Source organism: Trichechus manatus, unplaced genomic scaffold, assembly GCF_000243295.1.
Source record: "Trichechus manatus latirostris isolate Lorelei unplaced genomic scaffold, TriManLat1.0 scaffold00021, whole genome shotgun sequence".
In the NCBI taxonomy this organism is placed as follows: Eukaryota; Metazoa; Chordata; class Mammalia; order Sirenia; family Trichechidae; genus Trichechus; species Trichechus manatus.
This window is the reverse complement of record NW_004443957.1, coordinates 8,143,722-8,160,227: the sequence shown is the minus strand read 5'-3', so window position 1 is coordinate 8,160,227 and position 16,506 is coordinate 8,143,722. Positions and strand designations below refer to the sequence as shown.

Sequence of the window (16,506 nt, the reverse complement as noted above, 5' to 3'; positions counted from 1 at the left end):
TTTTACAAAGCAAGGAATGTCATTAATATGATGTCTATTTTGTCCACTCCAGGCAGAGGCCATCTGCCAGGAATGTGAAAGAGGACTGCAGGGAGAATGTGTCCCGTCTGGGCTCACCTGTATCAGGGGCCAGGCCAGCAAACTAAGGAAAGCTTTACTGCAACAGCCATGCCCACCCATTTACACATTGTCTAAATTGGGGCATTTGCACTTAGACAGCAGAGCTAGTAGTTGAGACAGAGACTGTGGGCCACAAAGCCGAAAACATTTAAAATATCTGGCCCTGTACCGAAACGGTTTCTGACCTCGGATCTAAATCAAAATGTAACTGTGCTAAATCAAAAAGTAACTGTGAGAGGGCTGTGTAAGCTCTATTAATGCAATGTGCTACTACTATGTTTCATTAAGCTCCCTTCCAACTACAAGACTGCAACTCTCTCCTTTGGGGGAGTGATTGGGGGAAGGATGCACAGCGCACTATCCCACGGGAACACTGCGGCCCTGGCACTTCCTGGGTCCGGTTGGTTTCTTGCTCTTTCCTCAGGAAGCAATCGTTCTCTCACTGCGTTCCCAAGCCTTCAGCGGAGGGCAGTGCCTGTGCCTGGAGCCGGCAGCCTGAAGCCCTCTGCAGGGCAGGTTGCTCTCACCTCGAAGTTTGCGCTCTGGGCGCGGCCCTCTTCAGTCCAGCAGGGAGTTCCCGGGCAAACAGGCCCTAGGCTGTTCTCCTCCAGGCACAGCCTTTGTGTCCTCACTCCCTTTCCACGCATCATGCCCTACCTCTACCGGGCCGCAGCCTCCCGGCCGCCCCCGGCCCGGAGGGACGCTCGCAGCATCCACTCCTCGGGCCAGAGCTTTGAGCAGCTGCGGCAGGCGTGCGTGCGCCGGGGCGTCTTGTTCGAGGACGCCGACTTCCCGGCCACCAGCGCCTCCCTATTCTACAGCGAGCAGCCCCCGGTCCCCTTCGTCTGGAAAAGGCCAGGGGTGAGTGCAGCGAGGGGGGCAGAGGAGCAGCGCCGGGGAAGGCGGGGCGCTGGAGGAGAGGGGAGGGGCGTGCACAAACTCCATCTGGGCACATCTGCAACGCTACTTCCACAGCTGGAAACGATGCGCGATGTGCGGGGTGCATAGCAGCAGGACAGGCAGCGGGGTGGAATGCTCTGAAGGGGCGTCTGGCTGCACCCCGCCCTCGCCCCCAACTCTGTGCTTCCACTGAGGCTGGGGTCCTGAGTCAGAGAGGATCTTGTCAGTAGGTGGAGAGTGGAGTCGAAGCTCTGGACACTTGACCTCATCCAAAAGGAGAAGTCTCAGGAATTCAAGGGCAAACAAATGTAGAGATGGGTTAGGGGCTCAGCGTGAGACAATGCTGGGATGATGCTGGGATAACATTGGCGAAGTATCTGCAGTTTCTGGTCCTGAGCTGTGGATACCGGCCCTCCATCCTCCCCACACCTCCCTACGTGAGAGCAAGCACTGGGGAAATGTGTGATGAAGGAGATGCAAGTGAAGGGAGCTTTCTCCCCTTCCCTAAGGGAGTTGAACCAGTGCTGCCCCCACCCCCGGGAGTCAGAGGTGATGGGTCCCAGGAGGCACCAGCTGGTGCCTGGGACAAGATGTCAATATTTGCCATGCTGGACTCATCAGGCCCTCCCTGTGACCCGCCCAGCTGGCGTTCGCTCTCTTTGGGTGGTACTGGCTTGGGAGGGACTCCTGTTGGGACAGGTGGCTCATGGGCAAAGAGGAGCAGTCAGAGTGTGGGACCTAGAGGAGACACCCTGAGTGCTGGCTACTAATTTGTTACATGATTATGGTTACATCACCTAACTCCCTGAGCCTCTGTCTCCTCCCCTGTGAAATGAGAAAAACAATAGATAATCAAAGGATTACTGTGGGGTTTTAGATGACTACGGGAGGCCCAATGCCTGGCACACAGAAGGTGCTCAATAAGTGAGAGCTATCGTTGTCATTACTATTACTGTCATTAGCATCAGCAGCAGCAGCTCTTAGTCCCATCTCACTGATGAGTGGCACAGGACTCACCGTATCAACCTCCTCTCTGTCTCCTGCATTAAAATTATTGCAGTGGTTTAAGAAAGAAACATGTAGTTAGAAACAAAACAAAAAACTTTTGGGCTTTTCGAGGTGGGCTTGAAGTAAACATAAGGTGTTAGTTCTGTAGTGGTCATTTCTTCATTGCTATTTCCTATTGTAGTCTGGTGTGCGGTGTGAGTATGTGTGTGTGGTGTACATGTGGTATGTGTGTGTATGTGTGACTTTGTGTGTATGAGTGTGTGAGTTTGTGTGTGTGTGAGTGCATGGTGTATATGTGTGTGAGAGTGTGTGTGGTGTATGTGTGTGTGTGTAAGTGCCTATGTGAGTGTGTGGTGTATATGTGAGTGTATGTGTGTGAATATGTGTGTGTGTGGTGTATATGTGTGTGTGTGTGACTGTGTGACTGTATGAGTGTATGAATGTATACAAGTGTGTGTTGGGAATGTGAGAGTGTATGTGTGAGTGTGTGGGTGTGCTTGTGCATGGTGTATATGTGAGTGTGTACGTGTGTGAGTGTGTGGTATATATGCGAGTACGTGTGAGTACCTATGTGAGTATGTGTGAGTGTGTCTGGTGTATATGCATGTGTGAGTGTGTGTGTGACTGTGTAACTTTGTGTGTATGAGTGTGTGAATGTGTCTGAGTGTGTGTATGTGTGTGTATGTGAGTGTGTGCCTATGTGAGTATGTGTGAGTGTGTGTGGTGTATATGTGAGTGCATGTGGGTGAATATGTGTGTGAGTGTATGTGGGTGTATAGACATAGGAAAAGGCCAGGACTCACCCAGCCACCCGCGAAAAGCTGAGCTGACAAACAGCTTGATTGACCTACACCCCAACCCGAATGGAAATGGCAGCCAGGTTTACCACACAGGCTGAGGGCCTGTGTCCCTCTGCCTGCACCTAGCTTCCCAACTCAGAATTGGCCTGACCTCCTTTTCCTCCCCACATCACTGTCTCCTTACACTCATCTTTGTTCCTGCTGCTTCTCCAAACGCAGTTCCTTTTCTATGTCTCACCCTAAACCCGGTACACTTGTCCACAAAGCTCCCACATCTCTCCAGTTCTGTAGACTCCCCCACAGCACTGCAGTCCACACATACCAGATGACACCACCTATCCCTGTCCTGCAAAGCACACTTGCTCTCCCTGAGTGCAGCTGTGTCCCTCAGAGCTGCTGGGGACAAGACCAGGCACCCCCACATGCTGGCGATAGCTCTGTACTCACGGCAGAGATCAGTCCAGAGCTGCTGATGGCCAGTGCCCAGTATCTCCAAGCCTTGCTTATAAAACCAAAAAAAAAAAAAAAGAAAACCTAAAACCAATTGCCATGGAATTGATTCTGACTCATGACGACCCCTTGAATGTCAGAGTAGAACTGTGCTCTATAGGATTTTCAATGGCTAATTTGTCCGAAGTAGATTCCCAGGCTTTCTTCTGAGGCACCTCTGGGTGGACTCGAACCTCCAACCTTTTGGTTAACAGGTGAATACGTAAAGCTTTTGCACCACAAGAGTGTGGTTTCCCCTGTTCACATCAGTTACTTGGTAGGGAAAAGTCTGGGTCTTTGGCTGAGGCCCTGATGATGTATCAGGTAAACAGAACAGGCCCTGAAAGCAAACATTCTAGGATGCCAGGCCCTTTGTGCTCCATGAAAATGACTTTGTGAATAAGGGCCAGCCTCTCTCCCAGCTTCCAGAGCCCCAGCAGCTTCTGAGTTCATGTCATGTTTACTGAGACCCTGTGATCCTTCATCTGGCACAGGACTATAGTTTCAGGTAACCCTCTCCAGCTCTCCTTCAAGCCTGCCTGCCCAAATTTCACATGAACAATGCACATTTGGGCCCCACCCATGCATGCAGGACACCTATGCATAGACACAATGAATACACTCAAATGCAGACGCAACCCGTACACACGGAGCATGCACAGAGGCGTATACATGCCACATGCCTAGGCATGCCACATGCCCTTAGCACACATGGGACCCACATCTGTCCAGCATACACTGTGACATGCCACACAGATGTTTAACCATGTACCCCAGTACAGATACGTCTTCAGCTACATGTACACAAAACACCCCTGATTAGCAGACATGAACCAATCTAGTGCATGAACATTAGACAGAGGCGTTAAGTCACACATACAAGGGCCTTGCCATCTATACTTGATGGCTAACTTGTGTTCATTTGGTGAGAATTTCTGAATTTGCTCCTTCTATATTTTTCTCTTAGCTTGATGAGATTTGATAAATTTCTCCTGAATACAAACAACCAATCGCAGACAGGAGCACAGTTGGCTAGCAAAGTTTAGGGGGACAGGGATGCAGGGAAGCTGGGAAGAAGTGGGGTCTCCACAATTGGAGGCCATCTAGCCCCCAGGAGGTCCAGGGGTCTGGTGCAGCCTGCTGGGCAGAGATCTGCTGGCTCCATGTGATGTCCATGATAGGAATTTGTAGCAGTGGCCATGGTGAGCATCACTTGTTTGGACTACAGAGCAACTCCCCTGATGAGGCTGGACGATTGAGGCATAGGGGGCTGTGGGGGCTCCTCGGGTTCTCTTTGGGGCAAATACTTCAATGAACATTCTGTGACATGCCCAGAATGTCTGAGCTGGAGGAAAGCAGTCCAGTTCTCTCACGTGACAGATAAGGACACAGCTCCAAAGAAGTTCAGTGACGAGCCCATAGCTCTTCTGCTGATTGGGCAGGGCCACTGCTGGGACCTCTTTTCTCCAAACCCATTTATATTTTTCTGGTTTGCACCTTTCCACCATGCTTAGCACTGAGGAACTATCTCCCTTCCTTACCTTCAGCTGATTGTCTTGCCAGGGACTAGCATATTGGAGATTAGGGTAATTTAATAAAAAGAATTCCAAGGCCACCTGAGCTGAGGGCAGGAACACAAGGACTTGTTATGGACTAAATTGTGTTCCCCAAAGTTTATGCTGAAGTCCTAACCCCTGTTACCTGTGAAAGTGACCTTGTTTAGAAATACGGTCTTTGAAGATGTTATCAGTTAACACGAGGTCATACTGGAGTAGGGTACTTCCTAGTCCCATCTGAGTGGTGTCCTATAAAAGAGAAGAGACACAGAGAGACAGAGAAGACAGCCATGTGAGGCAGAGTTATGCTGCAGCTGCAAGCCAAGGAATGCCTGGGGCTACCAGAAGCCGGGAGAGACAAGAATGGATTTTCTAGAGCCTTCAGAGAGAACATGGCACTGTCGATATCCTAGCAGCCACAACGGTGAGCCTATGAATTTCTGTTCTTACAGCCCCCGACTTGTGGTGTTTTGTTACCGCAGCCCTAGTGTATTCGTCTTTTAGTGTCTGCATTTGGGATGTTTGTGCCTCTGCCAGGACTGAGGATAAGCAGGGTTCCTGGGGAGTGAGGAGCAAAACAATTCAGGGTCTGGCCGGAGGGGGTGTGACTTGAGCCTTCCCTCTGAGCGTCTGCCCAGATGAACGTGCAGGTCGGGTCTCCAGCACGGGCTCCCTCTCCAGTCCTGGTTTCCGGAAACTGGTGGGAAAGCATTCCTTACTCATCCTGCATTTATGTTCTGTTAGAGTAATCGAGTACCCACTGTGTGCCAGGAACTATCTACATCTCAGTATATAATATATACTGCATATAATAAAATATATAATGCATTTATAATGCATATCAGTATTAATATATACTGCATATAAAATATATAACGCATTTAGGTAAAATTATATATTATGGTGAAATGAGTTCCTTTATGAGGCCTTTTGCCTTGGTTCTTTGGGAAAAAACTTGAGAGATTATTTTCCCCTAGGCTCTGAGGAGTTGCCTTTGCCCTAGTTTTCTACCGCAGAGGGTTTGTTACTTTTGTCAAGGTTGATTGACATTTCTTGGCTAAATTGTAAACAACTTGGTTTGAATACTTTCTGCCTGGCCCTGGGATGCAGCCTGCCCGGTAACTGGTATGCACCTTGCAGGAATTGGTCAATAGACTGTGAAAAAGAAGTATCTGTGGCTGGCTACCAGGAGGGGATGGTCAGTTTGTGGCCTTGGTGGGAGGTCATGCCTTGAAATTGATGAGGAGTTTCTAGATATGAGCAGCTAGCCCCACAGAGGTTTAGGCAAACAGGAAGAAGCAGGAGGGTTGGCGGGGTTAGGTCTGGAGGCAGAAGCAGCAGAGAGAGACAGGGGCAAGGAATCGCCTAAAAGCGCTGTAACACTGGCCAAGGGCTATAACCCTGAAGACAGTGAGAGGCCCAGAAAAGGCCCAATGGCAGAGCCAAGGGGAGGCTGTCCTCAAGGGGCTAAGAGGAGCCTGTCTGGGGTGGGGCGGGCCTAGAGGAGGCCTACCAAGTCAAGAGGAGCTGAGAGAGCCATCCTACACTGAAGAAGGGAACACTTTACCTGAATGCTTCCTAATCCAGATTCCAGAGTTGTAGCCTGTTCCTTAACAAACCACTTAACTTTAAGTGTGGTCTGTGAGTTCTGTGTGGCCACTGCAACAGATTATTGAACCCAGCAGAGAAGAAGAGAGTGCCCAGCAGAGAAGAAAAGAGTGCTGTAGGCAGGACAGCTGGTGTCAGAATTGGTAAATAGGTTGGAGAGTGGAGGTATATCTGACCACCTCACAGGGAAAAGCCTTGGGCTGATCTTAATTTGCATTACTCCCCTGAAGTTAGACAGGGTCTACTATTTCTACTAGCACCGTTTTACATCTACATAGGGTCGCTGTGAGTTGGAATTGATTTGATGGTAATGGGTTTGGTTTGGTTTTGATACGTACATATATAGAGAGAGAAAGAAAAGTAACGTTTTACTTAAATGATTTTTTAAAAATAAACTTTTTTTTAAAAGCAAGTTTAGGTTTACAGAAGAATTGTGCAGAAAGTACAGAGTTCCTATATATCCCCTCCCTGCTACATACTGTTCCTTTATTATTAGTATCTTGCATTCCTATGGTATATTTGTCAGAATTGATGAAACAATATTGATGCACAATTATCTTTTTTTTTAAATTTTTTTATTGTGCTTTAGGTGAAAGTTTACAGCTTGTTAGTTTCTCATACAAAAATTCATACACCTATTGCTGTCTGACCCTAGTTGCAATCCCTGTAATGTGACAGTACACTCCCCCTTTCCTCCCTGGGTTTCCCGTGTCCATTCAAGCAGCTCCTATCGTTGTCTGCCTTCTCAGCCGGCCTCTGGACAGGAGCTGCCCATTTAGTCTTGTGTATCTACTTGAACTAAGAAGCACACTCTTCACTTGCCTCTCTCGTCCCTCATTACCTCTGACCACTGATGTTTTTACTGTCTCTATAGTTTTGCCTTTTCTAGAATGTCATATACAGTGAAACCTGTGAGATCTGCAACTTGACAGGACTGCCTTGTTTTTCCAGGTCTTGCAAGTTTTCTGCCTTGACAGGGTGCAGTCTTACCACTTTTCTGTCACTCATTTTAGTGGAAAATATTTGAGTTTTCCTTCTCTGACATGTTTCTGCCCTACAAAGGCCCCAGCTTTCACAGGTTTTACTGTAGTTGAAATTATACAGACTGGCTTCTTTCACTTAGCAATATGCTTTCTGTGGTCTCATAGCTCATTGCTTTTTATCACTGAGTAATACTCCGTTGCACAGATGTACCACAGTTTGTTTCTCCATTCACCTATTCAAGGACATCCTGATTGCTTCCAGTTTTTGACAATTATGAATAGAGCTGCTAGAAACATTTGTAGGCAGGTTTTTATGGGGACATACATTTTCAACTCTTTTGGGTAAAAATACCTAGGAAGGTGATTGCTGGATTGTTATGGTAAGCCTATTTGTATCTTTGTAAGAAACTGCCACACTGTCTTCCAAAGTGGTTGTACCATTTTGCATTCCCACAAGCAATGAATGAGAGTTTCTATTGCTCCACATCCTTGTCAGCATTTGATGTTGTCAGTGTTTTGGAGTTTAACCATTTTAATAGGTGTGTAGTGGTATCTCTCATTATTGTTTTAATTCGTAATGCTGTAATGACATTGAGAGGAGCCCTGGTGGTGCAGTTGTTAAGCGCTTGGCTGCTAAGCGAAAGGTTGCTGGTTCAAACCCACCAGACACTCCAAGGGAGAAAGATCTGGCAGCCTGCTTCCGTAAAGATCACTGCCTTGGAAATCCTATGGGGCAGTTCTACTCTGTCTGATAGGGTCTCTATGTGTTGGAATTGACTCACCAGCAGTGGGTTTTTTTAATGACATTGATGTTGAGCATTTTCTCATATACTGATTTATCATCAGTATATCATCTTTGGTGAGGTCTCCATTCAAACCTTTTGTCCACTTTGTAATTGGGTTGTTTGTTTTCTCATTGTTGAGCTTTAAGAGCTCTTTTTGTATTTTGGATACAAATCCTTTATCAGATATGTGTTTTGCAAGTATTTTCTCCAAATATGTGGGTTGTCTTTTCATTCTCCCAGCAAGGTCTTTTGCAGAGCAGAAGTTTTTCAAAGTTTTTCATTTTAATGAAATCCAATTTATCATTTTTTTCTTTTATAGATTGTACTTTTAGTGTTGTATATAAAAAGGCATGGTCAAACCTAAGATCATCTAGATTTTCTCCTGTGTTATCGTCTGTACGTTTTATAGTTTTGCGTCTTATATTTTGTTCTGTGATCCATTTTAAGTTAGTTTTTGTGAAAGATGTAAGCTCTGGGTCTAGATTCATTCTTTTGCATGTGGATGTCCAGTTTTTTCAGTACCATTTGTTGAAAAAATTATCCTTTCTCCATTGAACTGCCTCTGCTCCTTTGTCAAAAATCTATTGACTGTATTTGTGTGGGTCTAACTCTGGGCTCTCTGTTCTGTTCCACTGATCTATTTGTCTAATCTTTCACCAATACCATACTATCTTAATCACTGAAGCTTTATAGTAAGTCTTGAAGTCAAGTAGTGTCAGTCCTCCTACTCCGTTCTTCAGTATTGTGTTGGTTATTCTTGGTCTTTTGCCTTTCCATATAATCTTTAGAATCAGATTGTCAATACCCACAAAATGACTTGCTGGAATTTTGATTGGAATTGCATTGAGTCTATAGATCAAGTTGGGATAAATTAATATCTTAATAATATCAAGTGTTCCTATCCATAAACATGAAATATTTATTTAGATCTTTGATTTCTTTCATCAGAGTTTTGTAGTTTTCCTGGTATAGATGGTGTGCATTTTTTGTTAGATTTATATATTTTTTTTTTTTTTGGTGCTAATTGTAAAGCATCTTGTGTTAATTTCAAATTCCAACTTTTCATTGCAGATATATAGGAAAACAAATGACTTCTGTATATTTACCTTGTATCTTGCTACCTTGCTTATTAGTTCCAAGAGTTTTTTTGTTTGTTTGTTTTTGTTTTTTTTTGTCAATTCTTTGGGATTTTCTACATAGACATTCATATCATCTGTGGACAAAGACAATTTTATTTCTCCCTTCTCAATTGGTGTACCCTATGTTTCCTTTCCTTGTCTTATTGCACTAGCCTAAGACTCTAAGAACAATGTTGAATAGAAGTGCTGCAAGGAGGCATTCTTGTCCTGTTCCAGATCTCAGGGGGAAGGCATCTAGTTTCTCAACATTAAGTAAGAGGTTACCTGTAGGATTTTGTAGATGTTCTTTACTGAGGTGAGGAAGTTCTTTTATTCCTAATTTGCTGAGAGTTTTTATTATAAATTGGTGCTGAATTTTGTCTAATGCTTTTCCTGCATAGATTGATATGATCATATGATTTTTCTTTAGTCTGTTGATATGATTAGATATTTAATTGATTTTCTAATGTTGAGCCAACCTTGCATACTTGGAATAAATCCCATTTGGTCATGGTTTATAATTCTTTTTATACATTATTAGATTCTAAATGCATTTTTTAAAAAGAAAAAAGTTTGGCGGGTGGGAAGTGGGAGTTGTATTTCATCCCAAGCGCAAGTCTGTTTATGTGTATTCCTAACTTCATTGTAAGATGAGGAACTTGAAGCCCACAGAGTTTACACTTTCATAAGTGATAGAGCTGGGATTCAAATCCACAGCCTCTGATTCCTCATGAGGGGCTTGAATGGGGATGGAAATCCTAAGTGCACGACTGATGCCCACTCTGTAGCCAGATGTAGTGAGAGTCTGTTTGGTCAGAGGATGGCACTGAGGGTCAGCTTGCTCTGTGGCAGGCCTCACTTTAATAAATTTCTCATTTTTCCAGGAAATAGTGAAAAATCCAGAATTCATCCTTGGAGGGGCCACCAGGACTGATATCTGCCAGGGGGAGCTTGGTAAGTGGGAGGCAGAAGGAAGTGGAGAGTAAGTTCTACAGACGTCACCCTGTCGGCACTCACCAGGACAGGGCTCACCAGGACGGGTCAGTAGTAGCAGCACTAGGTCCCAGAATGCCCAGGGAGGCATGGGGTATCCTTCTTCTTCCTCCTTCCCTCCCTCCAAGTCTGCTGGCCTGCTCCCTCTGAATGGAGCCCCGTGGATTCCAAGGCCCTTGCAATCATACCCCTCTGGTGGCAATGTGCATGTGGTCTCAGACTGAGCTCACAGCCCAGGAGTTCATGAGAACAATGATCCTAGCAGCATTGGGCCAGCACTGTTATAAGTGGTAACTATAGCCAACATGTCCATGCATTCATTAGATTACCTGCCAAGCATGCTTTTCAGCACTCTACACAACCTTCCAGCCACCCTCCCAATTTTACAGATGAGGAGACTGAGGTAAGGTCATGGACACCTTCAGCCTGTGTCAGTCTCCTGTGGAGTCTCCCAGAAGCTGGACTGGAGGCTCCAAAGGACAGCTGACACATTAGAAACCAAACTTTGTGACTTTGCCAATGCTGGGATGCCAGGCACCCTGCTGTGAAACCCAGAGAAAGCCAGAAATAAAGCAGTCTAGTAGTAGCTTTCCTGATGAGCACTCGGCGATTCCCTCTCACCTGTGCACAGCAACCAGAAAGGGCCATATTACAGTGTCCAGTGTCCAGAGAGTATACCAGAGTGTGGTAAGTAGTTCTGTCCAGAAATATGAACTTTGAGGAAGCCAGGCTCGTGGGGCTTTGAGTTCCAGTGACAGTGTTATTCTCTAAAAACAAAGACATCTGGGAGAAGAAAACTGAGAGATCCTGTCAGATAAGTGGACACTTCCAAACATCTGCTCACACATATTCCGACAGCAGCACTTACAGCACTGCTAGGCGTGCTCGAGGCACTCGGGCCATTCTCAGTACAGGCCAATGGGTGCATCTGGTGTGTGGTAGACTCAGATGGAACACTGCAGGAGGCTTGGCTTCACTCTTTAGTCTTCCTCCAGATGTGTGCTAACATGAAGACATAGCTTGGGAATTCCATGGCTAAGTCAACAAATCTTGAACATACAAAATAATGGAAAACAAATGCCCACTGAGCTACACTTATTTATCACTAAACTGATCTGGGTTGTGGGAAAGCGTCAGCCCCAGAATATGCTCCCTAGGCACTGTGAAGGGCTATTTCTGAGGACGCACAAATACTGAAGGACCCGCAGGGCAGCAGCTATGATATGTCAGCTCATCTGTTCACCGTGTATAGCCTTGGTACTTGGGGAGGGACGTGAGCGGAATTTCACAGAGCTGGAGCATAAAAGAGTCCTGTGTTTGAAACCCAAGTAAGTGTATCTGACAGTATTGCCAAGACAGTTACAGATGTTTATGGCAAACTGGGAGGAGATGAGCAGGGAAGAGAGGCAGAGGGGAGGACAGAGGTATCTGTTCACATTCTCTCAGTTTTAAAAAATGCAGAGAAGCTGTGGCCACGTTTGAAACTCCCCGTATCTCTTTCTGGCATACACTTTTCCCATTTACTGGGAATCAATGGTGAAAATGGTGACTGTGGGTTTTGTTTTGCAGGAGACTGCTGGCTATTGGCAGCCATTGCCTCCCTTACACTTAATGAAAAGGCACTGGCTAGAGTCATCCCCCAGGACCAGAGCTTCGGCCCTGGGTATGCTGGCATATTCCATTTCCAGGTAAGCAGAGTTACCTCTTTAGGGCCCAGCACAACACCAGGGGCATCTTTACACTGCTTGGTGACCCTGGCAGGAATGTGACTGCATCTGCAGCGTGAGAGCTCTTATTCTAAAACATTACTTAAAACCACGCTTTGTGATGGAATAATATTTAAATGCATTAGAAGAGCGTTGAAGACATAACCTGGTGAATCCTTTTGTAAAGTATACAGTAAACCTGTAAGTGATGTGTTGGCAAAGCTGATGTCCTATGTTAAGGGTTTAATAAAACCCTTATTTCTTGTGCTTTAAGCTTAAATTGCCTAAAATCAATCACAACTCTGGGGAACTGGATTATTTCTCATAAACTGAGAGATTCTCCTTACTGAAGAAATTTGAATTTGGAGACATTGAATGGGTTCAAAAAAATAAAAACTAAGAGACTCACCGGGACAACATGTGCTGGGATGGTGTGGGAGCATGACACATGACACACAGCAGGTGCCGTGCAGTGGGCGAGGCTGCTCTGGAGATTAGTTTTCTGTGTTCTCATCTCCCCTTCCATGCTTGCTCCTTTACCAAGTCTTCATGTAGAGGCCAACCTCATACAGAAACACGTCTCTTCTACCAACTTAAACGGGAGGCCTCAGACAGTTTTCTGGGTGAAATTGAGCCTTAGTACACCCATCTGAAAACAGGAGAGACTAGCACTGCCTCACACATTTTCATAAGAACTGAGTGGGACACCACATAAAGTGGTGGCGCAGTGCCAGGCATGAAGTAGATGTCTCTTACCTTCTCGCCCCTCTGCTTCTTCCCTCTCCTCTCAGGATACCACGCTTGGGGTCCAACCCTGTCTTTTCTGTCACTGAGGCCAGCAATCTGATAAACTGATATACACCCCGGTCTCAGTAACTGATTATTATGGGCTAAATTGTTCCCTCTCTCCTCTTAAAAAAAAAAAAAAATGTGTTGGAATACTAACCCCTATACCTGTGAGTATAATCCTGTTTGGAAATAGGCTTTTCTTTGTTATGTTAATTATATCATACCTGCGTAAGGTGGATTCTAAAGCTAATCACTTCTGAGTTATAAAAACAGTGGATTAGACACAGAGGCACACACAGAGGTAAGACAGATGCCATGTGAGGATCATCTACAAGCCCAGGAACACCCGGGGCTATCAACAAGGAAGGAATCAAAATGGTCAAGACCCTCGTTTGGACTTTCAGCCTCCAGAACTGTGAGAAAATAAATTTCTGTCCTTTAAAGCCACCCATCTGTGATATTTTGTTATAGCCTAACTAGGATACTAAGACTCTGATAACACAGACCTGTTTCAAAACTAGAGATCAAGGGAAGCGATGTGTAACTTGAGAACTCAATCTCCACTCACAGGGGCCTGCTGACGGGGTTGGCCCTGGGATCTGAACTGCTTCTGGCGGAGGCGGAACTCTACCTTGCCTTGCCTGGTATTACCCTTCCACCTCAGACTTCTGTTGATAACACCAGCATCTGCCAATCACTGATTCTCTTAAACATGCAGGTGGCAGAGTGGGGGTGGGGGGCATTTAAACCCAGCAATTCCAGTAGAACTATTGCCTCTAAACAGGAAGAGCCACCATGTGATCTTGGGCCTCCCAAGCGAACAGTGTCCTCCTGTATCTCATAGAACATCAGAGTTGGAAGCAATCTTGATGAACATCTAATCCAAACCCCTCATTTTGCTAGTGGGGACACTGAGTCTCAGGGATGGGGAGTGACTGACCCAAGTTCACAAGGCAATAAGGAGCGGAACTGGGCCTGAAACCTGGGTCTTCTGGCTCCAGGGCACTCTGCTTCACTCCACCAAACAGCCTCTGGTGAGCGGGGCGTTGGCCCTGCTGGAACCTGTCCCTGAGCACCTGATACCTTAGGACAGTACTCCACTGCTGATGCGAAGCAGAGAGTTAGAAACAGAGCTCTTCTTTCCTGCTTCTCTATCTCCGCCCAGAATGCAGGTGTGTGGGTGCTAGAGGCTGGCAGAGTCATCTCTCCAGCCACCTCAGACCTCTGCTCCAGCCCTGCGCACCCAGCTGGATGCTGCTGTAAGCAGTAAACACTCCTCCTTCAATCTCCACCTTTCTTCAGAAAGCTGGAGGCCAGGTGTGGACATTCAATACCTGTCCAAACAATCTCTTAGGGGTGTCAACTTGGCTAGGCCAGGTTTCCCGGTATTGTGTGGTTGTCTTCCATTTTGTGATCTGATATAATTTTCCTATGTGTTTTGAATCCTAATCTCTGCTTGTGGTTAATGAGGCAAGATTAGGTATATTAAAGAGGATTAGGGTGGGATGCAACGCCCTTACTCAGGTCACAGCCCTGACGGATGCAAGGGGAGTTTCCCTGGGGTGCGGCCAGCATCACATTTTATCTTACAAGAGATGAAAGAGAAGTGAGCAGAGAGAGGGGGACCTCATTACTGCCAAGCAAGAACCAGGAATGGACCCAGGTCCTTTGGACCCAGGATCCCTGTACTGAGAAGCTCCTAGACCAGGGGAAGATTGATGACAAAGACATTCCCCCAGACCGACAGGGAGATAACGCCTTCCGTTGGATCTGGCTCCCTGAATTTGGACTTCTAGCCTCCTAGACTGTGAGAGAATAAATTTCTATTTGGTAAAGCCATCCACTTGTGGTATTTCTGTTATAGCAGCACTAGATAACTAAGACAGAGGGAGCTAAATGTTAAAGAACCTCTGAGATGTGGCTGGAAACTGAGTGGTAGAGAACAGGAGAGAACTGGACTGCAAGAGAACCAGACTGCAAGAGAACCAGACTCCACACCACCACCAGCATCCTTCTCTCCCACCCCCCCACCCCCCACATATACACACGCACCCAAAAAACAAGAAAGAAAAGAAGAAACAAAGCTAATTGGGGGCATTTTAAAGTTTCCGGAAACTGTGTCTTTGGGCCAGTGTTGATGACAGGCAGATGTACCGCATGTGGCTTAATGGGTGAAAGCTAAGTGGCCCCATCATGGGACCTGTATTTGTTTCCTGTGGTCACTGTAACAAATTGCCACAACCTAGGTAGCTTAAAACAACAGAAATGTATTCTGTCACAGTTCTGGAGTCCAAAGTCAAGGTGTTGGCAGGGCCATGCTCCCTCTGAAGAATCCGGGAGAAGAATCTTTCCTTGTTCCTTCCAGTTTCTGGAGGTTGCTGGCAATCCTTGACGTTTCTTGGCTTGTAGAAGCATCAGTCCAATCTTTGCCTCTGTCTTCACATGGCTGTATTTCCTCTGTGTCTGTGTCTCTGTGTCCAAATTTCCCTCTTCTTATAAGGACACCAATCAGTGAATTAGGGCCCACTCTAATCCAGTATGACTTCATCTTAATTGATTACATCTGCAAAGACCCTTTTCCAAATAAGGTCACATTCATAGGTACTGGGGGTTAAGATTTGACCATATCTTTTTGGGGAACACAGTTCTACCCACTAAAGAACCTATATGGGATTTTCCTCAAGACTGTAAGAGTAGTTTGGTCAAGGCCCCCCTCCCCTCACAACAAAAAATGTGGTCAGCACTTACAAATGGGGTCCAGACCTCAAGTGTGACTCACTCCTAATTTCTGTTCCCGTCCTGCACACAGTTCTGGCAGCACAGCGAATGGCTGGACGTGGTGGTTGATGACCGACTGCCCACCTTCAGGGACCGCTTGGTTTTCCTCCACTCTGCGGACCACAATGAGTTCTGGAGTGCCTTGCTGGAAAAGGCTTATGCCAAGTGAGTGTGGGTGCCCCTGAACAGGAAAGCCACCCGTGTCAGGAAGCCTGGTCTCCACTCCCAAGAGAACTCTTCACAGGTCTTCTGTGGAGGGAAGGCCAGAGAGATCAGGCGAAAGAGACCAAAGCTCAGGGCTTACCGGTGAGGCACAGCAGGCCCACCCCATTGAGGTTCCCTTAGTGTTGGAGGTAGGAAAGGAGCCACCTCAACAGTTTTCCTGTTATGGGCCTACATGGGTCCCTTCCGCGGGCATCTCTCCCTGCATCATGAATCTGGCCTTGGGAAGAGATGACAGAAGAAGAGCTGGGAGGGCAAATGGAGGGAAATTCTGGATGTACTGACAAAACACTTGGTTCTTCAGACTTCCCTACCAAAAACTGTCATGGCCCAAATATCTGGGAAGAGAAAGGGACTTGGTCTCTCTTAGTCTACGTATAGCTAACACCTTCATGCTCAGGCCCCATTCCAGCTGAGATTATACAGAGAGATAGACCCATGTAAACCACAGCAGTCCTAGGAGGGAGAGTACAGTCGTTATCCCCATCTTAAAATAAGGAAACTGAGGCACAGAGCAAGCAACTCAGCCCAAGGTGACACAGCTGTGATGGTGGAACTAGGATCTGAACCAGAGCCCATGCTCTTCACAAACACATCATACTGCCTGTCTCAGAGTTTCCTCAAAGCTCAATCCCTGCTTTTCATCTGCCA

At 46.3% G+C, this 16,506-nt stretch overlaps 1 protein-coding gene across 3 annotated transcripts in view; it reads left to right on the top strand.

Annotated features, from left to right (window-relative positions):
- Positions 1-768: 768 nt before the first annotated feature.
- CAPN9 (calpain 9) overlaps positions 769-16,506 on the top strand; it is a 42,693-nt gene continuing 26,955 nt past the window's right edge. For 2 of the 3 annotated variants that reach the window (XM_004372819.1, XM_004372820.1), the window contains exons 1-4: positions 769-981; positions 10,252-10,321; positions 11,930-12,048; positions 15,665-15,798. In XM_004372819.1, the coding sequence (XP_004372876.1) occupies positions 769-981; positions 10,252-10,321; positions 11,930-12,048; positions 15,665-15,798 (536 nt within the window). The remainder of the gene's footprint in view (positions 982-10,251; positions 10,322-11,929; positions 12,049-15,664; positions 15,799-16,506) is intronic. The other variant, XM_004372821.1, reaches the window with a different exon arrangement.